The sequence below is a fragment of the Propithecus coquereli genome, unplaced genomic scaffold (genome assembly GCF_000956105.1).
Source record: "Propithecus coquereli isolate 6110/MARCELLA unplaced genomic scaffold, Pcoq_1.0 Scaffold20, whole genome shotgun sequence".
Taxonomy (NCBI): domain Eukaryota; kingdom Metazoa; phylum Chordata; class Mammalia; order Primates; family Indriidae; genus Propithecus; species Propithecus coquereli.
This window is the reverse complement of record NW_012144967.1, coordinates 8,932,950-8,956,955: the sequence shown is the minus strand read 5'-3', so window position 1 is coordinate 8,956,955 and position 24,006 is coordinate 8,932,950. Positions and strand designations below refer to the sequence as shown.

Genomic DNA, 24,006 nt, shown 5'->3' with positions numbered 1-24,006 from the left:
TGCTCTTGTCACCTAGATGTCAACTGTGCTATTTTTCAACCTCCGCTTACCCAGTAATGTTCTGTATGGAGACACTTTTGGAGAGCGAGACGCTCTGCTGGGACCGCCTGTTAGCAAACATTGGGGTGGTGGTGGTTTCATCTGCCAGGAGGACTGCAGATCGAGGGCGCTCCTTGGGCTGCGAGGCTGCAAAGGAAGAGAGGACACTAATTAAACCACCACTGGTCCATGCCCGCGTAGTGCTGACTCATCTGACAAATGCCAAACAGAAGCAAGGTGCTTTAAAACAGATTTGCTTTGAGAGTGCAAATTGGTACAAAAACTCTTGGAGGGTAGTTCAGCAATAACTGCTGAAATTGTAAATGCCTATAATCTTTGATCTGGTAATTTCACTGTTAAACTATATTTATTCTACAAGATATACGTGTATATTTTTGAAATGATGTATGTCCAAAGTTATTCAATGCAACATTGTTGGTAAAAGCAAAAGATTGGAAATGACACAGATGAGTACTGAAAGAAGACTGGTTAGTAAGTTATGGTCACACAAAAGAATACTATACTGGGGGTGGGGGACAATCAAGGTACAGAACAAAGTCCACAGCAGGCTCTCTTTCATGCTTGAAAGAAAAAAAAATTAATAATCCAGGTTGGTATTTGCTTTACTTTAATAAGGGAACTCTAGGAAAATAAATAAAAAACTAAGAAAAGTGCCTACCTGTGGGGTGGGATGGAAACGAAGCAATGGGGATAAAGAATCATGTGAAAGTATTATATATTTTAAAATTGAAACTAAAAATAAGATTGAAAGAATTTTAAGGGTAAAAGGAACCTTAGAGGTCACTGGACCAATGTTCTCTGGGAACACCCACCACAAAACATCTGAAATGCTTGTTAGATATAAATTCCCAGCCCTCCTTAGCCTCTGGGGGTGGGACCTGGAAGTCTACATATGTTCCAGGCCCAAGTGATTTTTCTGTTCATTGTTTGAGAGTATAGATTTTGATCAATTCCTTTAATGTGCAGATGAGGAAAACGTACCCCTTGTTTAATGTCACCTAACAACAGCTGACCCTAGAACAACACGGGTGTGACCTGCAGAGTCCACTTACATGTGGATTTTCTTCTGCCTCTGCCACCCCTGAGACAGTAAGCCCAAGCCCTCCTCTTCCTCCTCAGCCTACTCGATGTGAAGATGAGGATGAAGACTTTTATGATGATCTACTTCCACTCCATGAATAATAAATATATTTTCTCTTCCTCATGATTTTTTAAGATAACATTTTCTTTTTTCTAGCTTAATTTAAGAATGTAGTACGCAATACATTTAACATACAAAATATGTATCAACTGATTGTTTGTTATCAGTAAGGTCAACAGTAGGCTATTACCAGTGGTTAAGTTTTGGGGGAGTCAAAAGTTACATACAGATTTTTTGACTGCACAAGGGGCTGGCAACCCCAATCCCCACATTGTTCAAGGCTCCAATGTAATTTGTTCTCAGGCTGTATATTTACCCTTAACATGACCGAAGAGGAAAATGGAGATCTAATTTGCTAAAGTAGTCATACTGGCCTTGGGCAAAAAATTATTTTTCCTTGGTAACTGAGCTCCTGGCTCCAGACACAAGTTGCATTATCTGTCCATCCCCAGGAGTGTCAAGAGCTGAAGGAAATAAGATTGGGGCGGCTGTTATGACTTCACAGTATTTCAGGATGTTCCTGACTTAATAACATTAACATAATCATTCATTTCCAATTCAAATCCTATTTAGAAGAAGGCGACACAATAAAACACAGACACATGATACTCTACAACAAGCCCAGAGCCTTGCTGCAGGAAGTACACAGGAGTATGGGATGTGGGCCCTGTTCCCACGGAGTAAGCGCAACTGGGAGGAGAGAGAACACGCCTACGTGCTGAAGAGGCTGGAGCACTTCATAAGTGTTTCAGAAGGGAAGTCACTGGGCAGATAAAATGTGATGGAGTCAGAAACACTAGCTCTTGAAGAATGGCACGGATGCGGACAGGTAAGAAGGAAAAGAGAGGATAGTTCTGATGAGAAGAACTGTAAGAATGAAGGCCAAGTAATTACGTAGCATTAATGTAAAAAGGAGACAAAAATAAAGGAGGAAGCAAATAGTGGATATATATAAGGGATCAGTGAAAAGGTTGGAGAAGCAGAATGAACTCATGTTATGCAGAGTCCTAAAAGTTGTAAATAACCTATATCTAAAATGTAACATAGGGGGATGAAAATAGCAGCTTTTCCTTGTTTGATACCAATCCATATTCCACCTGAGTAAAAGTTACTTACTATCATACAGCCTCAACGCTACTTGATAGTTTTGAACCTCAGTTTCCTTATTTGTGGTGATGATGATTAGCAGTGAAAGCTAACACCTGAAGAGTGCCTACTATTAAGTACTTTATAGGTATGATTTAATTTAAACCTGACTACTACCCCATGATACTATTATCATCCCCCGTTACAGAGAAGGAAATGAGGCACAGAGAGGTTTAGCAATGTCCAAGGTTCCACAGCTACTAAGCGGTGGTGCTGGGACTCAAATCCATACAATCTGAATTCCGAATCTGTGCTCCTAACCACTACCTTGCCTCAGTGGGGTGAGTAGTAAGAATATCTGTGGAGGGCCAGAGTTAATAAAATAAAGAACCTGGCACATAACAGGTATTTTAAAAAAAGATGCATTATTTTATCTGATGTTAAAGAAAACAGACTTCTGAAACAAGGAATAATGTCACAGAAAAAAACAAGGATGTCACAGTAAAAGAGTTTGAGGAAGATCAGACTTGTAAAAGCTGTGTGCAAAGGGTGGGACCACAGCTTGAAGTGGGTGTCAGTCTGGGTGGGTGTCGAAGCTCCTCTTCTAGTTGTCTTACATGCAAAGACGGATAATAACCGGATTTAATATGTCTAAAGGGAATTCAAAATCTTCTGTGGGAGTATAGACAGGCATAGCCATTCTGGAGCTGTCTGGAAGTAATTAGAGAAATCAGGCATAAAGCAGCGGTTCTCAAGCTTGCCTGGGTATCAGAATCACCTGGAGATCTATTAAAGCACAGACCGCTGGGCTCCACCCCCGAGTTTCTGATTCACAGACCTGGGTAGGGCCCAAGAATGCATACTTCTAATTGGTCCGGGAACCACACTTTGAAAAACACTGCAGATATTTATTACTGCATTATTATGGTAGTAATTGAAAGCAATTTAAATATTCTATCTTTGGTGGAACTGGATAATTAAAATGTGATATATGCTTTCTAAGAGTATCATATAGCAGTCTGGAGCAATAGCTTACAACAACATGCATAGATCTCAAAACAATATTGAGCAACAACAAAAAAAGAATATATAAGCATTAAATCATATTATCTAATTCTGTGGTCCCCAGCGCCAGGCCTGTTAGGAAACAGGCTGCGTATCACCTCCCGAGCCCCACTCCACCTCCCTCCCACCCATACCACCCCCACCCCCTTGGTCTGTGGAAAAATTGTCTTCCATGAAACCGGTCCCTGGTGCCAAAAAGGTTAGGGGCCACTCATCTAATTTAAATTCAACACAAAATAATGACAGAGTTTTTTCAAAGATATATGTATGTCTACCTATACAGCAGATTAGGACATACATTAAATATATTACAGTGGGAATGGAGAATGAAAAGGGAAAAATATTAAGTAAAACCGAAGTGGAGTCTTGTACACACTGGTGAAAATAGTTTGACGTGACTGGGAGACTGCGATTTACTTAGTTTTGCATACCACTTGAGGTCCCTGGGGAAAAAATGAAGCATTTCTATAGCTTCACAGCTTATAAGGAAGTCTACTAGCCTGAGCAAGACAGAGACCCCATCTCTACTAAAAACAGAAAGAAATTGGCCAAACAACTAAAAATAGAAAAAGTTAGCCAGGCATGGTGGCGCATGCCTGTAGTCACAGCTACCCGGGAGGCTGAGGCAGGAGGATTGCTTGAGCCCAGGAGTTTGAGGTTGCTATGAGCTAAGCTGATGCCACGGCACTCTAGCCAGGCAAGAGAGTGAGACTCTGTCTCAAAAAAAAAAAAAAAAAAAACAAAGAAGTCTAACAAGCAAGATCTCATTTGATTCACACAACTGTGAAGCACTAAAAGCAAGTACTCTAATTCTCCACTATTACTGGAGAGGAAATTGAGATGCACAGGGCTCACTTGCTGAAACCCACAGGGCAAAGGTGTTACCTTTAAATGAATACACATGCTGCTCTAGAAACCTTCAAAGAGGGTTTGACGGTATAATGTCAAGCTATTGGTCAAGGAATCTGCAGTATAAAACAGCAGTCTTTTTTAACTCACAAGATAGATATTCAAATCTTGATTATGAATAATAAATGAACATTACAACAGTATTTTTAAGTCCAGAACTAGAAAGTCAGAAAGGGAATTCTGGGAGGTAGGTTGTGTTACTCACGCTTGTTCCTCATAATGACGGTGGGCAGTGATGATGTGTCATGTGCCTGCAGGCTACCTTTGGGCTGCTAAGGAAAAAGAAAGAAATTCATGAAGCTGCACCAACAGCTCCCCCTGTCAAGCTTTCAGAAGCCTGGAGTAGAAGGGAGAGGCTCAGCCTCCTTTCCTGCTGCTTCTGCACGGCCCTGGCACCCCGCATCCCAGTGAGGGCTGCCCCACCTGCCGGCCCCTGGCCCTCCCAGCCCTCCCCCATGTCGCAGATGCTCTTTCTTCTGCCCAGGATGCCTTTCTTACCTTCACAGGCATGGCACTGTTCCTCCTCACGACTATTTAAGTATCGTGCCTCCTTGGGAAAGACATCCACTAGCTTCTTTCCTCTCCTCACCCAGGGCCCTGCCTGGCACCCCTGTTTCCTCATTTATGGAAACTGCCTGTCCATCTTTCCCACTAGACAGCTGCTTCCCTAAGAGCAGCATCTGTGCCCTTTTCATTTCTATTTCTCCAGCGACTCGCATTATAAGGTGCTAAATTCTTAGGCAAAATGCTCATTTGGGTTAAGACTTTAGTTGTAGCATGTAACACTTTGAGAAATTATAGACTGAAGCAATTAATGAGATAAACCATTAGAGGAAATAGGTTATTTCCAATTTAAAACAGAACTCCCCCCTTTAGGTTATATTCTCTTACAATGGAGATGCTAGATCTGTATCGTTACTGTTCTATAGAACCTAGTACATTCACAACAGCAGTAAGTCTTACCAGAGATCACAAAGTCCAACGACTATGGTGTTGAGCAGGGAGCAAACGACAGAAGCAAGATGGGGCAGGAGTGAGGAGGGGGCATGCAGTGGCAGTCTGGAACTTATCCTGTCTAAAGGACGGAGCAGCCACTCAGCTCCAGGTGACTATTGTTTGCCATCCATCCCCTCCCACATTTAAGATCTATAAGCCAGACACCATTCTAGGTGCTCAGGCTCTATTACGGATCAAAGATTCCTGCCTTCAGAATGGTTGGCAAGTTTGGAGCTTATATTCTAGGAGGGGGAAGGTAGAGACCATAATATATAAAAATGTATAATAAATAAAGATGGTTAAATACAGACTCTGAGAAGGGGGTAAGTACTATGGAAAAAAGGAAACAGGGCAGGCTCAGGACAACTTGGAGTGTTGGGTGAGGGGAAACACCAGTGGGCCTGGGGTTGTGAGAACTTGAAATTTTTCAGGAGAAATAAGCATACAAACTACTATGAAATGTAACTTTTAAATAAATGCATTAACTCAAATTAAACAAATACTACATGAGCCAAACAAAATACACGTCCATGGGCTGAATAAGACCTGGGGTACAGAAGTCTGCCATCTTTACACTAGTTCAGTGCTTCTCACAGTGAAGTCCCAGGACCATCAGCATCATCTGGGAACTTACTAGAAATGCAAATTCCTGGACTCCATCCCCAAATCTGAAACTCTGGGACTGGGGCCCAGTAAGTTGTCTTTTAATAAGCCCTTGAAATGATTCTGATGCACATTCCAGATTGAGGCCATCACACTAGATAAACGTGTTTGGTTATCAATGAAGCAATGTGGATATGTAGATATGGATGGAGAATACTCTTCTGACAAGGAGCAAAAAGACATTTATGGGTGACTAGAACACTGAAGCCCATACTGGCTACCTAGAAGGTATGCCCCTAAACCTATAATCCTTTTCTATGCACCACTGCAAAGGCATTACTACATAGCACGCATGCTCAGAGTAGGTACCACCAGACAATGGCACTTCTTATTCTTTTTTATCCTGTGATCAGAGATATCTAGTATATGTACCTGTGGAGAAAAGTGCTACCAGATGGGCTGGGGCTAACCATAATAACTCCCCCACCCCCACAGGCAGATCGAAGCCTCTGATTAACACCTGCTGCCGTCATGGTCTGAGGAGGGGTGTGAACAGCAGAGCAAGTCTGCAGAAGTGGTTAATAAGAAAACCACTTCAGCGGCAACACAGAAATATTAAAGCCACCAAGAAATGTATATCTAACACATACAGGTCCTGAAAGCATTTTCTTTTTTAAAAGTCGCAAATTCCCGAGTGTGTTAATCAAAAGGAGGATTGATCACTTTAGAGAAAAATTATTTTTTGCTTATTCTGGTCTCAAGGTTGGTACCAAATGATTAAAACAAAACCCACCACAACCTCAACGCTCCCAATTCCTGAGGATTTTACTGGTTTAAACCCTTTTATTAAAAATTTTAAGCCTTCCTTTAGCCAGAAATGTCTTACCTTCATTCTGACCTTTGCACAGCAGGCCAGACTTTCTCGGCAGCCTTTGTGGACAAAAGCACTGCAATCTGAAAAGAAAGCAAGACCCAAGGTCACCATGACAGAGCAAATAGATCCTAGATTCTGACTTTCCATTGCTGCTCCAAGCAGCAGATGAATTTCAGAGTGAAGTCACTCACATGTAAGAATGCAACTCTAACTGAAATCACAGACTGCAGTCCCCTTCTAGGAAGCAGGCCTGTGATGTTATTTGAGGCAGAAACAAGAGCAGATGTGATTTCGAATTTAACAAAAAATAGAAGTCTAGAACTTCTCAGACAGGAAGCTGAGAGGCTACCAAAACTAAAAGCGAAAGTGTCTGCCATCAATATGTAAGTTTTAGTCACAAATAAATACATAAATAGAGCCCCTAACGGGCTGTAAAATTTGTATGACTGCATCAAAGTGCAGAATACGAAATGTGAAAATCTACCTGCTTACGTACTTTTACTTGAGATCTTAACTACCCTGAGCTTTGTGCCACCCGCTCTCTGAGACAAGAGCCGCACGTGAAAGGTCACAGAACCACTCGCAAGCACCTCTGGGAACACTGACTCAAGAGTAAATGAGAGACTTCCGGAAAGAGAACACAGAAACCACAATTTGCCAAGGACATGATTTTATCTCAATTCTTTTATTTCTTACTCTCTTGGCCTACAAGGGCCATTGATGTAAAAACCCAGCCCTTTTGCGCTTTAGAAGGGTCACCATTGGCTCTTAGTACTGCTATGATGCCATAAAACAGAACTGGGCCAGAGGTGGAGTAGAGACAAACAAAAGGTTTGTCTGTGGGGGCACCGACGAGGAGAGACTCTCCCAGGAAGGGCTCCCGCAGGAAATCGACGACAGACGCCATGCACTAGGCAACGCTGCACAGACAGATTCAGGAAGCACCGCAGGGCCTATGTCGACTCACGAGTTATGGACCAAGATCTCTTCTAGCTCAGACACTATGGACTGGGGGTTGGGGAGGGGGGGACAGGACTGGAGTGATGACGGGGATGGGTGGGTACCAGAAAGGAGCCTGCCAAGACCCCAGACCCCAAAGGCCTTTCCATTCCTTTGTCACAGTCGTTCCTTCAATGCCCACTTGATTCACACCCCCCGTCACAGTGCATTGAGGTTATCTCAGGTTTTTCTCCCCCACTGGGTGCTCCTCTGGAGCAGGGATGGGTCACCCACTGACGAATCTTCAATTAAATCTCTCCAGCACAGTGCCTGGCTCATGGCACGCACTGAAACGTCTATCTGTAGACCCTATGCCTGTTTTACCCAAAAGCCAAATGTCTCCACACACTCTTGATTACAGTATGTGAAATATCACCTTATTAACATTAAAAGGAGAAGAAGAAGAACAGCTGTCAAACTAAATTTGACTTGGGTCCTAACTCTGCTAATTAGTGTGACCCTAGTACAAATCCTTTCTCTACAGGCCTCGGTTTCCTCATATAAAAATGAAAAAAGGAAGCACATTTCCCCCCAAGTTCCTTCTGTCTGTGAATCTTTAAGAGAGGCGGGTGAGCTGGACCCACAGCAAAAAGCATAGCAAAGTAGTCGAGGCAAACTTCCTTGCTTCATTTTCTAGTAAGGCAAATGTGTGTCTGCCCGTCCTCAGCACCACCCTCACTCAGGGTATGCGGTGTCTCTGCTTCCCTGCCACACAGCCGCCAGCGACCGCCACCCTGCTGTGGTCTGGGCCAGCTGACCCATCATCTCTTTCCTGTGCACAGGCTCACAGCTCCCCTCCCCCTCTTTTTTCTCTGTCTTTCACAAACCGTTGCTCAGCTCAAGTATTTCAAATACATCTTTAATCCCATCCCTCTTCCCCTCTCAGAGTTTTGCCTATTTATTAGGAGAACCTCTCATTCGCTCCATTCTACTTAAATTAAAACTTGCTTTAAACCATAGGTTTAAAACTAATGAATCCATAGCAAGGACAAGGAAAGGCAGATATTTAGAAATGAAATAAAATGTGGCACTAGCACACAGTAACAGTATCTTTAAAATATTAAAAACTCCTCATAAAATAGTAAGAACAAGACAATCAACTGGAGAAGACTATGAACAGGCAATTCACTGAAAACACAAAACAGTGCTCAATCTCTCTAGAAATCAGAGAAATGCAAACTAAAACAACAAAGAAATACCATTTTATATCCAGAATGGTCCAAATAAAACTCTGCCAGTTATAAGTACTGCTGAGGAAATAGTGATGCAGGAACTCTCATTATCTGCTAAGGGATCTAGAAATTGATACACCTACTTTGGAGAGAGTAATTCAACAACATTTAATAAAGTTGAAAATATGCCCACTCTATGAGTTAGCGCTTCTTGGTATATAGCCTAGTGACACAAACCCATACATAAGGATGTCTATTGCAGCACTGTTTGTAACAGAAGTTGGAAATAACACAAATGACTGAGCAGTGGAACAGATTTAACATATTCATATAATGGAATAGCATATAAGAGTTAAAAGTCAATGATCAGTAGTAGAACTATGTGTTTCAACACGCTGAACCCCCAAAATAAAACGTATTACAAAATGAGATGTACTGTATGGCAGGACTTATTTAAACTAAGCCCCACCCCCCCGTTTATATATGAGATGAAATTATAAAACACTGACTACTAATACAATGAATTCATGATAGTGCTTGTCCCTGGGGAGGAAGGAAAAGGAATGGGGCAGGGAAACACAGGGGAATTTAACTTGAACTGTAACGGTTTCTTAAAAAATGAAAAATAATCTGAAGCAATGACAGAATGTTACTATGTTTCATTTTGAATGGTGGGTACATAGGTGTTTGTTAAATTACCCATGCACAATACTTTGTATTAATATGTATTAATATTTTTCAAAATAAAAAAAAAACAAACCCAGTGTATCACACTCTGATATCCTTCAAAGATCCTTATCCTTAAAAAAAAAAATCAATTTATCATATTTCTGATATAAACTATTTTCACCTAGATTTTATTGTCTAAGATTCCGATTACAGAAGTGCATTTCTCCTTTTGTTTTATTAAAAATCTAGATTTATACCTGGTATTTTAGACACGTATTGGGCAACATAGAAGGTGGTAGATTCACTTGAGAACTTGCCACTAATTCTGATCTGCGAAAGTGACCAACTAGCACACAATGGACAGAACTTGTTTCTAAGTTCTGTTCTTCCTGTTCCTTTTCTCCCAGCCAGTTCCAACACCCTACAGAGAATTAAGCAAGGGCAATTTTCAAGGGAGTGGTACTATCACTTTTAAACAGACTCCAGTAATATTCTAGTTCTCAGGCCAGTGTTTGAGATCTAAAAGACAATTCCAATTTGATGAATCATAAAAGCAGAAATAACATTTAAAATGTGCTTCTAGAAAGAACTTTTGACATACATTTACTTTTTCAATTAACTGAGACATGTCCTGAAACACACAACCCAGCTGGAAGTTTAATATGCTCTATTTTATGGTCACAAGACTTAGTGATAAATAGTTCACATGGACGTCTGCTTAACATGCTGAAGTACCTACTTGAAAAACACTCATCTTGTTACCAAGTTGTCCTGGACTCAATTCACAGCGATGGTTTTAGTACTGTGCGTGGGTGATTCGGAACTTCAGCCCCACTGACATCAGCCAAAGACATGAGATTAAAACCTTATTCTCTGTTTTGGAAAACTGACAATTACCAAGAATGTAAGAACTGAAGACAAACCTAATACATTTTCAGACCCTCTGCCACAAACCATACCATGCTGTTGGGAAGATCAAAGAGGAATTATCTGGCCTTTTTAAAAATTTATTTATTTGAAAGATTTCCTAATAGTAGTAAGCAATATACTTTCATTTTTCAAAATTCTTCAAAAAGGTCTTGGCACCATGGTTTATGGGAACAGAGCTCACCCCAAATTATATTCCTCTGAACTTAAAAGAAAACAGCCCAGCCTTTGACTTCTTTCTTTACTACAAGAGGCATCAAACAAAAGAAAATGAAGCTAAACCCACATGACTGGGAACTATCATGTATCTGTTGCTGCATTTTTCTTTAATCCTTGCCACCAACCATCGCAGATCTTTGGTGCATTGTTATTTACTATGCATTCTTTCTCTTCCAGCAGAAAAATAAAACAAACCATTAGAAAGACTAACTTAAGAAAATCAGCTTTATATAACGATAAGAGGAGGGGCCATGCCAAACAAATGAAATTACAGAATATCAAAGGACTGTCTACTAAAGAGTCACCTTCGTGAGCTGAGTTCTGTGCATCCAGAGCCCTCAGGAAGGGGGTCTTCCGATAGTTTAGTCCACTGATCGTCATTAGGGACTATGCTGAAGAGCTCTGTCTGTTCTTCCTACTAGGGACAGATCTGAGTAGCAAAATCTACTTGGAAAAAAATGATCTGATCCTTCCTAAGGACACAGGTTGAAGAATTACCTTTAAGGACAGAAATGTGCAATTTCCTCCTATTATTTCAACCCTAACCACAACAATGAAAATAAAACAAAAAACAAGTATGAGCAATTTAGAAATGCATGCTCCAAAATTCTGCTTGCAACTTCTTGTTTAAAATCTTTAGGGAATGTGAAACATTGCCTGATCTGGATAATGCTTATATGTAAAAGGCCATGTGAGATGTTCTTGGTAGCTGGTGTAATAACCACAGTGCTGATGTAAAGAACAAGAGGCAAGCCACAAAGAAGAGCCAAATCATCACAGCTGAAGTGCCCACAACAGCAGTTTTCACAGGAACACTGGTAAACAAAAATGGAACAAAATGAAAGTGCTCTGCTTGAAAAAGAACTGACTTATTCTTCATTCACCTTCCTCTTCCCTAAAATAACAAACTTCCTTTCGTTCATCTATTATATGTATTTTACCCTCTCATATAAGCAATGAACTCTTAATGCCAGAAAACTAGAGAGCTGCTTTTCCTGATGAAATCCAAAGCAAAACCCAGCCATCACACATACTCTAAATTCTTATGTTTCCTACTTAGATTGCAGCTGGTCTACTTGTTTATTTTTTTAATCAAGAGAAACAACCTACCACAAAAGTACTCAGAAGCTGCTAACACAACAGAAAATAAATCAACAATAATCTCGACATCATTTTACATCTGTTGAAAGCAAACAAAACAGAACCACTGGCAAGACCCCCAAACCCCAAACATAACAAAGGACTCTACCAAGCTTTCTAAAGACCAAATTACTTGTGGCAGCTGGAAAGAACAGCTGATTATTCAAGGACAGCTTTATATAATAAAGAAATAAGAAGTGAAAAGATACTCCTCCCTTAACCTCATTAAAGTCACCTAATCCTAAAAAGAATAGTTTTGGCTGAGAAAAAAAGCTCCCAGGTTTCTCCTTAATTAAATTACTTTGAAATAGTCCTGAGCAAAAGCTTCAGGTTTTGCTTCTACGGGTTTTTGTTTTTGTTTTGTTTTGTTTTGTTTTAAATCCAGGACTAGACTGCACAGGAGCTATATGGATGCTCTGCTCCTTACTATTTCTAGTCTCTGTGGTCATGACCGTATCCATCTTAGCCCACAGAAGGGATTCAGCTTTCACCCTTATGATCTCAGACTGGTCCAGGTATAGTCCAGTGGAGTCAGAGATGCCGATTTGTTTTAAAACATTCCCTCCTATAGATCTCTTAGTACTTATATGCAGATGGATACAGTAAAGTGGCTAAAGGCCATCTGGTAGACAGGAGCAAATCAATATAAACCATGATTATACATCATCATGGTGGACTGTATGGATGAGCTTTCTAAGCTATGAGTCAAAACCTGACTGAGCAGCTGCTTGGGCTATGAAGTTCCAACCAGCGGTCAGTAAAATAGGGTTATGTTAAACCAACAAGGAAAGCTACTTTCTTCTAAGAGCACAATGGTTTCCTGGGATGTAAATGACTAACTGCACGGACGCTATGTTTCCGGAGACTCCTGGGAAGATCCTGGACATGAGAGGGGATGGAGGGAAGGGACAAAAGATTCTGAGTCCCCAAATTACTCATATTTTCCACTTCCTGCCAACATAACAGATGGGTCTTCATACAAACATGCAGGCTCTGTTCTTCAGGAAGCTTAAGAGAATCAGCCCATTACTTTTGCTCCTTTGGGAAGATGACTACACACTTGTCCTTTGCTTTCAAGCTTTGATTCCCCCCACCTCCCTTTTTATAAGAGGCAGGCTGCACACTGTCATACACAAACCTTAATGCCAACACCAAATGTTGAGACTATTTCAACACTACTTCTGGAGTAGGGCACAAAACTGTAGTTGAAGCACTGGGCTCCTCAGTTTCTGATGTGGGGTGGTATACAAATTAAAAATGTATTTTTTGAAACTTAGGTGCATATTAGGGTAATGATCAAGTCCTACTTAAATGATTCCTTTTTGCTATCTGATTCTTTTCGGTTTAAACCTTAAAAATATTAACTCTTTTTCTTTTTTTTTGGTAAGCAGGTAGAACTAAGATAACCTTTTTTTTTTTTTTTAAGAGACAAGATCTTGCTCTGTTACCCAGACTGGAGCACAGTGGCCTGAATAGCTCACTGTAACCTTGAACTCCTGGACTCAAGTGATCCATCCTCTCGCCTTAGCCTCCTGAGTAGCTAGGACTACAGGTGTGTGTCACCATGCCTGGCTAATTTTTTAAAAAACATTTTTTGTAGAGATGGGGTCTCACTGTGTTGCCCAGGCTGGTCTCAAAACTCCTGGCCTCAAGTGATCCTCCCATCTCAGCCTCCCAAAGCACTGAGATTATAGGCATGAGCCACTGGGCCCAGTCACCTCTGACATTTGAACAGATCAAGCTATTACTATAAATCAGAGAATACTAGCAAAGGACATTATGATATCTCTCCCCCAGAGACCTCTCAAACAGAAAAGACTCTAGTCTAGAGATGACACACTGGGCTTCATTAAATAATCTGCTTCCAGAAGCAGATTCCTTGGGTGACTTCATATTAAAATTTACAGGTTCATCAAAAAAAGTCCCATCCCACTTATTATAAACAATGCTAGCATAATACCAGTAGCTAATCCACTGTTTCACTGGTTTTCTAAAAGACTTTATAAAAAGTCTTAAATGAAATATTGTATTATCGTGTACCAAATATGTAAAATATTTAGTATAGATTTATTTTTTGAGTTATAATTTTAATATTTAATTTTAAAGTCAACGAGAACAATGAAGCTGTTTTAATGAACTAAAAAATGTGAAATGAGAGGTACGTGATACTTGCAATTCAATTATCTATCTTAGCATCTAATTTATTTCGTATTTAGTTGTTGTTGTTTTGAGACAGGGTCTTGCTCTGTTGCCTGGGCTAGAGTGCAGTGGCATCATCATAGCTCACTGCAGCCTCAAACTCCTGGGCTCAAGTGATCCTCCTCCCTCAGCCTCCTCAGTAGCTGGGACTATAGGTGTGTGCCACCATGCCCAGCTAATTTTTCTATTTTTTGTAGAGATTGGGGTCTCACTTTTGCTCAGGGTGGTCTCAAACTCCTGGCTTTAAGCAATCCTCCTGCCTTGGCCTCCCAAAGTCCTAGGATTACAGGTGTGAGCTACCACACATAGCCTGTACTTAGTTTTGAGTACATGATACAGAGAACATATTTATTCACACAGAGAAGTACAAATATTAGCAGTTTTTGTTAATGGCCTGTCTTGTAATCACAGTATATTCTTCAATTTATTAGCGATGGAAGGAAAAACACAAATAAGCAGTTAGGCTGATAGCCAAAGTTAAAACTGATGTTAAAATCTAGTAATTACATTTTTAAGAATGCATATTTTTTATGCAGGCTCAAAATTAGTTTTAAATGTATACAAAGATCTGCACCATTTCCAAACACCAGACATCCTGAAAACCACTGCCCTATCCATTGAACTATTTAATTACTACACAGATGTGTGACCAGGAATTTAAGACTCTAAGTCTCAAACCTTTCATGCAGTTTTTCCTAATCAGTACCAGACCTTATACAAGTGATTTTCCATGGGTTGCTCTAGTATCCTTGGTCAATGGAAGTCTCCAAGAGGTGTACCAGATCTCCATTTCCAAGGGAGGTTCTAGCACATGCTATACTGACTGCTCTAATTTTGAGTTCCCTTGGGGATTTTCCTACCGGCAGGTTTAGCTCTGTATTCATTTTTAAAAATGTATATTATTTTATCTAGCATTTTCATATTTTATAGCAGAAAGCAGGTGTCCAGTCTGCTTTGAGGCAGGTCCTTGAGTATTAATTTCATACTGCCAATCAAAAAATATGGCCACTTCCTGTTTTCCTGAGACTAGTGCTCCCCCTAAAAGAAGGACAGGCACTTTGCAGGGAAGGATATGTAAAATGATCCCTTAAAATAAAGGAGGAAAATTTTATAGCTTATTTAAATTGACTTCTTAAAAGAGAAATGGAATTAATACTAGAGGTTTCTTGAGAGAGGAAGGAGTGTTCCTCATTCGGGAGGTGGGCTAAAGATGCGTAACGGTGGCACCCTTCTACATTTGCTTACTTTTAGCATGCTGTGATGAATGGAAATATATACCTGGTTTCAACTAAGATAAAATGAAAAAGAATCATGCAAATTCCTTCAAAGAAGCCGTGAATAAAAGACAAAACTAATCATACTAATAGTTAAACAGAAAACAAGAAAATGGCAAATCTAAGACTTCTCTTATTCTTAGAATGAGCTCTTTGTAAGTATGGCGTAGTAGGACTCATGCGTAATTTTGATGTTTTATACATACATACATGTATATGCTGTGTGAGTATGCTAAAAAAGTTTTAATGATAGATGAAAATGCTAAAAAGTGCTTGGGGGCTACTATGCAACCAGGTTAATTTAGCACTGAGATGCTGTGTCCAGTGGCTTAAAAACTAAACTGTAGACATACAATAGGTATCCTATAAAAGAGTCCTATTAGAACCTGATCCAAAATAAAAACACTGGAGGGCTGCTGGACAGTGATTGTCACTTGTTTCCTAAAAGTCACATGAAACTTATTACAATGAGGTAGTAGCTCTCAATTTTCTGGTAAGTTACACATGAAGGATGACATTAATGTGTGTGATCTCTGCTCACAGGGATGCATAAAGATTTAGAGAGCTCCCATGGTTTTTTGTTTGTTTTTTTAAAGAGGACAGTAAAACATATAGGGTTGCAGACTATTTTAGGGGTATAACATATCCATGAAAATCATCTTAGAAGAAAGTGCATGATAAAGCCAGTCATTTATAAAAGTTACAACAGCAGCAACATAGATAAGACAGGCTGTAATTCCACTCCTTCTCTTCTATTCAAGGAAGTGGGTGGAAATCACTGAAGAAGTTACTTTGAATCTGCCCAGATGAACTTAAAAAATTTCAAATTTCAGTAAGTTACCTATTTTTAGTAACAAATTCCTTGGGATATGCAACACAAATGACTAAAAAGAGATACCATGACATCATGGTCTGAGATTTGCTCCTTGGAGTCTGAATTAGTCACAGTTTTGTCTGAACTGGTTATAGGTTTATGGGTATAACATGATGCTAATCACCTCAGCCTTCTGGGTGACTGGGCTCGGCGTGGGGTAGCTGGATCTCCAGACTGGTCACCTCTGACCACAAGCAACCTCCTTGATTTACTGTGGTGTGCTCTACAAATATTATTAATTTCTATATGTGCAATAAATTTTGAGATGTACTGCCTCAGAGCAGACAGTTGCAAATTATGGCCGTGGGCCCAATTTGGCCCGTACCCTGTTTTTAGACAGCCCATGAGCTATGAATAGTTTTTACATTTTAAATAGTTTTTTAAAATAAAAAGATTAATATTACAAAACAATTTTATGAAATTCAAATTTCGGTGTCCCCAAATAAAGTTTTATTGGAACACAGCCATGCTCATTGGTTTATATATTGTCTATGGCTGCTTTTGCATTGCAACTGCACAGTTTAGTAGTTGTGACGGAGACCATATGGCCCACAAAGCCTAAGATATTTGTTATCTGGTCTTGTACAGAAAAAGTTAACCAACTCCTGCCTGAGAGCATCTTATCAAAGATGCTTTACAGTGGCCTGAAGCAGGCCAGCAGCAGGCCAGTATGGAGTGTCTCTGTGTAGGAGGTGCTCTCCCTGGGCAGTCGCCATGGCTGAATGTTGGTAAACGGCCAAGGCACACACCAAGTACTAGAATAAAAAACGAGTGTATACGATCTGACAAAGAGTTGCTGAGTAGCTTTAGGATTTGAGGCTATGGGTTGTTTTGATGCTGACACAGACTTCTGTACTATGGAATGGTTTACAGACCACAGAACAAAGTGCAGATGCTCCTCGACTTACGATGGGATTACATCCAGTTAAAACCCATCCTAAGTTGAAAATAAGTTGAAAATGCATTTAATATACCCAAACCTGCCAAAGATTGTAGCTTAGATTAACTTACCTTAAACGTGCTCAGAACACTTACTTACGTTAGCCTATAGTTGGGCAAAATCAGCTAACACAAAGCCTATTTTATAATAAAGTGTTGAATAGCCTATGTAATTTATTGAATACTGTACTGAAAGTGAAAAACATAATGGTTGTATGGGTACTCAAACTATGGTTTATCACTTTGAAACCATTGTAAAGTTGGAAAATCAAAAGTTAAACAATCCAAGTCAGGGACTGTCTGTATTTGAAACTGTGGCTGTCTGAAACGAATATAGGCTGTATAGTATATACCTAGACTTTATTTCTTCCATGATGTTTAAAGAAAACTGTAAAAAGGGTTACTTCTCCACATGGGGAACAGATAAGGGGTGGGATGGAGAGGAAACTAGAAATGAGCCTTGCTGAGCCAGGAGAGTCCCATTTCATGAGAGGAGGAAGCTGTCTCTTACTTGCACAAGTGTAGGCATCTTTGCTGGTGAAAGGCTTCATGCACTGGCTACAACTGATAGGACCCACAACAGGAATGGGACTGAAAGTGTGTCCGTTGAGAGTCTTCTTGTCTTTCTCCTTCTCTTTAGAATCTTTCTCCTTCTCCTTAATTTTATCTTTCTCTTTTTCCTTTTCCTGCCAAAGAAAAGAATCAACAGTTAATCGAACAATGGCGAACCTTCCCCTTACGTGGGCACTCAGATGGCATGTGGGTTGGTGAGTGTTTTGGGCAAAAGCGAGGAATAATGGTCTGGGCATATTTTTAAAAATTAAGTTGCTAGCGAGCAAGGTGCGCTAGAAAAATCAGAGGGAAAGTGGGCAGGCTGCACAGTTCTGGCAGTGGCTTGCTCTGTGGTTATTTACACTGACAGACACGATGCCCAGGGACCAACACTGGGAAGAGCCTGCTGAAAAGAGGAACCTCCTCAGTAAGCCACGGCACAGTCCGCACAGGAAGAGAGCACTGAGTGTAGGGCCAGCTGTAGGCAGGGAACAGAAGCAAGCATGGTAGCGACTGTGGGATCAGCCTGAGGGAGAGGAAACGTGACTGGGCAGCATGAAAAATTACTGAGGCTCCGCTCTGACTTTCTCACACCAACTGCCCATCCCTAAGTGAGCGGGTATCTACGGTGTTTCCTCCTTTACTCTAGCCAGAGTATCAAACATCCCTCACATGTACATTTTCAGTTTTTACTAACTAGAATTTTATGGATAATGGTGTCAGCCCTGGGTTCAAATCTAGGTTCTACTACCACTACTAACTATTGGTGTGATCTTGGGTAAATTATTTCTCTGAACCTCAGTTTCCTTGTAAAGTAGGAATAACAACAAAGGTACCTATATCATATGTTTTTTTGAAAAATAATTAGGTAGGACAATACCTGTGAAGCATTTTGCACACTGCTGGACACAGAGTGAGTATACAGTAACACTCAGCAACAGTTATCATAATGATTATTCCTAACTTATTAAAAATGAGTTTCATTAGCTTATGACTCTGCTATCCCAACATATAAATACATTGCTTACAGTAAGGGAAAGGAAATATTTTGATAAAGAAATCAGGGAGTAGCAGAAGGACAGTGGTGAAGAACGGGGAGGATAGGTAGAATGCAGAGATGAGAGGAAGAAGGCTTGTTAATAGCCTTTCTCAAAACCACCTCTGTTGTCCCCTCAAGCAAATTACCAAAGGGGTCACTTTAAGAAAATGGCCTCGCAAAGAAAGAAGTCCCAAGGCCTAGCTGTTCATTCCTCTGCCCTGAGGACCCAGGGAGACGGGAAGAAAGGAAAAGCTGACAGGGTGTCTCTAGTTTCGGAAGACAAGGCTTCCCAACACCTGCCCTCTGATCTCCTCTGCAAGGCTCCCGTGTTTTCCTGTGGGCTTCCCTTACCTGTTAGCGAGGGAAGAGGAAACGGATAGTCATCTGATATTTACTATGCGCCCAGCCACTCATTAGGTGCTTTCTACTAACTGAGCAGACTGCAATTGGGACAGGTAAAAAACTCGGGGACACTGGCAAAGGAGAGATCAGGTTGGGGGGATCAGGGCACTGCCCTGGGATTCAGGAGCCCTGAGTGCCAGATTGCCCTGGCCATGTCACCTGAAGGACATAGGAATGTCAGAAATGCTTCAGAGACAGACCGGAAGCAGAGGACTTTCATATAACACCAGGCCTTGACCTAAGAGGGGTTGTCACCAAAGCTTATAAAGTCATGAAGAGGAATGAGAAGGAACTCAAACCTTGAAAACTTAAACTTGAAGAAATACTGATGAGTGCTAGATCCTTAATAAAATATCTAAAACAGTCAGGGACATTTCAGGTACTCACTATCCTCGGGAGGCTAGAACCGTGAGGGTATGACCAGGTTCTCTACAAAAGGTCCTCTGGAAGCACTGTTTGGCAGAGCACTTGGCTAGCTAATCAATATCAAGGGAATAATTTCCTTTCAAACCAACTGGACTATGAAGAAGTGCAAATCACAGAGGTAGGAGGTTCACCTACTGCCATATACTATTGCTGTGATCTAAAAAAATCCTGAAAACTGGTTACCCCAAAGTTAGTGATCATGACAACTACTACTGTCTTACATTTTGAATCAATGCTTTCTACATAATTTCATCTGATTCAGTAACTCTGAAGGGTGAGCATATGCTTCTCATTTTACAATCAAGAGGATAAATACAACAACAGCTAAAATTCTGAACAGTTACTGTAAGCCGAGCACTGTAATAAGCAATTCCTATGCATTTTCTCACAATCACCAGTGAATTAAGTACTGGTTATTATCTCCATTTTATATCTGAGAGATTGAACCTTAGAAATGTTTAATAATGTATTTGAGGCTACACATCAATAATTGCCCAGGCTGGAATTAAGATCCAGACCTTGAGTGGGGGTAAGGGCAACATATGTAACCTAAACATCTGTACCCCCATAATACGCCAAAAAAAAAAAAAAAAAGAAGATCCAGACCTGGCTAACTATAAAGCTCAGCTCTCATTCACTACACGATACTGCCAAAGACTGGAGAGGTTCACTGACTTGCAAAAGGTCACACAGCAAATGATCAGCACAGTCAAAATGAGAACCCAGGTCTTCTGCCTTTCTGTTCAGAACCCATCCGCTACACTGAAATGGTAAATATCTGCTAAATCTATGATTCGTGTGAAGTCCTTTGTTAACACAATACATATAATGAAGATCTAGAGCCAAACTGCTACAATTTTGAGCTATAAAAAATAACGAGAGAGGAAGGGAGAAAAAACAAACTACACTTTACAAAACAGGAAACTGTTCTGAGTGAAAATTAGAAACTGCTAAAGTACTTAAAACTCTAATAAAACTAAAGTATATAAAACTCTAATAAAAATTAGTAACAAAATTTGAGTTTCTTCAAATAATTTCTTTCTTTTAACGAAATTTTGCTGAAGGTTTTTCCATGCATGAAACATTAAACCAAAAAGCATCTGATTTTTTGCTCAGGAAAGCTAAAGCACACTCCAATAGTCAAAAAAATCGACGGCAACTAGCTTATTCTCTCAAGCCTTACGATGCTCTTCAAATCTGAATAAATAATAATTTCCTGATCCTTTGCAACAACCCAAATTAGTTCTTCCTAGGATAAAAACAAGACAAAACAATTGACTCCACTGTCTCTCTGTTTATTATAACAGAACTCAGTGCTTTAAAGTCTGGCTCTTACCTCCCCATGTTTTGGTCCCATCAATCTCACTGTTATGAGGGGTGCTTCAGGAAACCGGACCCATTTTATAGACATGATTCAAGGCCCATGCCAGGAAATGTGCTCTCGCAGAAGGAAGGGCTCATGCCGGCAAGACCGAGCTCAGGAGCTCTGAGCTGCCATTAGCGAAACCGTAAGAGGAAGCCAGAGACTGGTTGAGAAAGGGAAGGAGGGAGGGCTGAGGCTGCTTGTTTCCTTAAGACAATCTTAACTATTTGAATGCTGCTGGTAAAGCCAACAACTCTAGTGACAAAGGACACAGGAAATGAAACAAAACTCATTCCCCAAAATACAGTGTGTGGGAACAGTGCTTAAGTTGCCATATGGGAACTCTGGCAAGGTTTGAGGCCAAGTTTCTAACACTAGAAGCTAAGGAACGCACCTTATCTATTTAAGAACAGACTTCATTTTATTAAAAAAAGCAGTGAGTTTCATAAGAAAACTTCTTAGTGAGGCTGCCTGTGGTAAAGTGGTGACTACTTGTTTTCTGCAGTTTCACATTTCCATGTTTAACAACTGCCAAAATGCTTTAACTGTGTGCTGGAGAAACAGAAGCTAACAGTGTTTAAAAGGAAAAGATGTAGGTAACAAGTATGCCAGGATACCATGAAAAGAAAAATGATTCTTCACTTTTCTAAACCTTCCCTTTTAGACAATTAAATTAAAAAAAAAACATAATAGAATACTCTGGACAACTGTGTAGACAATGTAATTAAACAACACGTTGCAGATCTTTAATCAAAGAATGAATGAAATAATTATATATGATATATAAGATGTGTTCCTTAGTTTCTAGTGTTAAAAACTTGGCCTCAAACCTTGCCAAAATTCCCATATTGCAATTTAAGCTCTATTCCCACACACTGTATATCTGTATACACTGACTTAATAAACCTTTGCAAACACTATTCTACTCTAGTAGGCATTTTTTATTCAGACCACAGGAACTAGGAATTGTCCTGTTAAAAGTCACGTAGTATATTAGCAGCCGTGTAGGAATTTAACTCCTGCACCCAAAATACCTACCTCAAGTCAGATTAAGGATCTAAAGCATTTCTAACCATCTCCTACTTGTCTACAAAAAGGAAAGCTTAGTAGGAAAAAAAAAAAACCCAAACAAACCAGTGTGATAGGCTTGTTTAAAGAGGGTCACTCCATTTCCTTTATGGACTTGAACATTATGCATATGAGTACTTAAATATTCTGTAACAAGCAAACTTACTTAGCAGGAACAGTACTCTCTCTCTCTCTCTCTCTGTCTCAAAGATACTAAGACAAAAGCAGAAACTGTCAGTCTTCCTGTTATACTTCCTGTTTAGCACCCCCTCCAAAGAAACATTCAGGTATTATCTTATAACTTATGCTGGTTATTGATAATTCTCAAAAGGAAATATAAAGTATCAGTGACTCAATTTCTTAAATTTATATACATAAAACCCAGTGCTCTAGGCAAAATGTTACCCTCCCAGGAATGTGAACAATTTGCTGGCTAGTGGCTGACTTTTGCTTCTCTGAACATTATTTAAGAACTGTTTATAATCACAATTTAACATATTGAATGTAATGTATCTAGGTTGATAACTATAAGCTATTTTCATATAAATACATATAATATACATAAAAAAGCAGAAATTTCCAAACCACCCTTAGACACTTCACTAAGAATTATAGGTGGTATTTTAATATCATATTCAGTAAATGCTTAAATTTTTCCTTTAAAAGAAGTAGGCATGGTTACATTATATATTAGACTAAAAAAACAAGTAAATTAGATGGTCTTTCAGAGCATCTAATTAAAAAATAATTTAAAAGATGTGAAAACATCATTTTCATAGAAAAATCAGTGTTAACATCTATAGCAGCACTTTCAATTTTTTAACAGTATAGAGAAGTACCATTATTCAAATAGTTAAAAAGATTAGAGTATCATCATGCTAAAAAAATTTAATATTCATTTATTTTTGCATTATTACTTAGAAAATAAAACATTTCTATATGGTATAGCTCTATTGGGGATGCATGGCATATTAAGACAGGTGTTTAATGTAATTTAACATAGAATTTATTGCTTCACTATTTCCTTTATTTTTTATTATCTTTTGTTACACTGACAAAAGCTAAGCTGTTCTCTTCGAAGTTCTGTAACAATCTTATTTAAAAGTTAGGTAATAACAACTAACTATGGAAGGTGACTCCTAAGTATGCTTGGCCATTGGGGCACTCTAAGCACCTGATAAGGGGAAACGTATTGCGATACAGGGTTACAGGTCTGTAATTGTTTGAGTTTCCACTGCCAGAGACAACACAGGCTCCAAAGATCAAATCTTGAAGCCAAGTCTGAAAGAGGAATCAATCTCAACTGCAAAACAGCCTTGTCATTTTGGCAAAGGAGATGATCAGAGGCAAAAGGTCAACTGATAGTTCAGTTTCTACCAGTGATGACAGATTTAACTCCAAAACAAATTATTTACTTTTCTTCTGTCCTATCTCCTCATTCCCTCCCAGCAAACTACAGGCTTTTGAGATTTAAAAAGTTTAAAAAAAAGAAAAAGAAAAAGAAAAACAAATTTACTATTTTTTATTTCTTTTTGTTTTGTTTTTAGCATTCTTAAGCAGAACACATATACTATTCAGTAACAGATTTCGATTGAGACTACGCATGGAATGGCGAGTACTGCTTGCTGGAAGTCAGACCACAAGAGGCTGTGTAACTGGAAGCATACTTGTCTGTGCTTCTGTCTGTAAAATGAGGAGGCTAGGATGAGACTTTTTTAAAGGTCAGGTTCTAGTTTCTAAATTTGGTCTTACACTGTCTTTTTTTCAAAATCTGTTTGTATTACCTCATCAATGAGATCACCGGTATATTCACTGCTCTGTCCTAAAAATCCAAGTTATTGAGGAGATGGATAGAAAAGGAAATCTCCACTTATTTATTGGTTTTCCAATTAAAAGTTTCCTTGAAGACAGATTCCACAATAAAAAAAAAAAAAACAACAAAAATATTATGAAATCATCCATACTAGACCGTAAAAATTTTTAAGGTTAAGACTATGAGCTTTTGGCTGG

General features: G+C 39.6%; 1 protein-coding gene across 1 annotated transcript in view; it reads right to left on the bottom strand.

The window, feature by feature from the left end:
- Positions 1 to 24,006, bottom strand: part of AKAP13 (A kinase (PRKA) anchor protein 13) — a 230,946-nt gene that overhangs the window by 26,505 nt on the left and 180,435 nt on the right. The window contains exons 17-20 of the mRNA XM_012643677.1: positions 17,658 to 17,832; positions 6,747 to 6,814; positions 4,467 to 4,533; positions 51 to 186 (exon numbers count right to left, since the gene is read on the bottom strand). Of these exons, the coding sequence (XP_012499131.1) occupies positions 51 to 186; positions 4,467 to 4,533; positions 6,747 to 6,814; positions 17,658 to 17,832 (446 nt within the window). The remainder of the gene's footprint in view (positions 1 to 50; positions 187 to 4,466; positions 4,534 to 6,746; positions 6,815 to 17,657; positions 17,833 to 24,006) is intronic.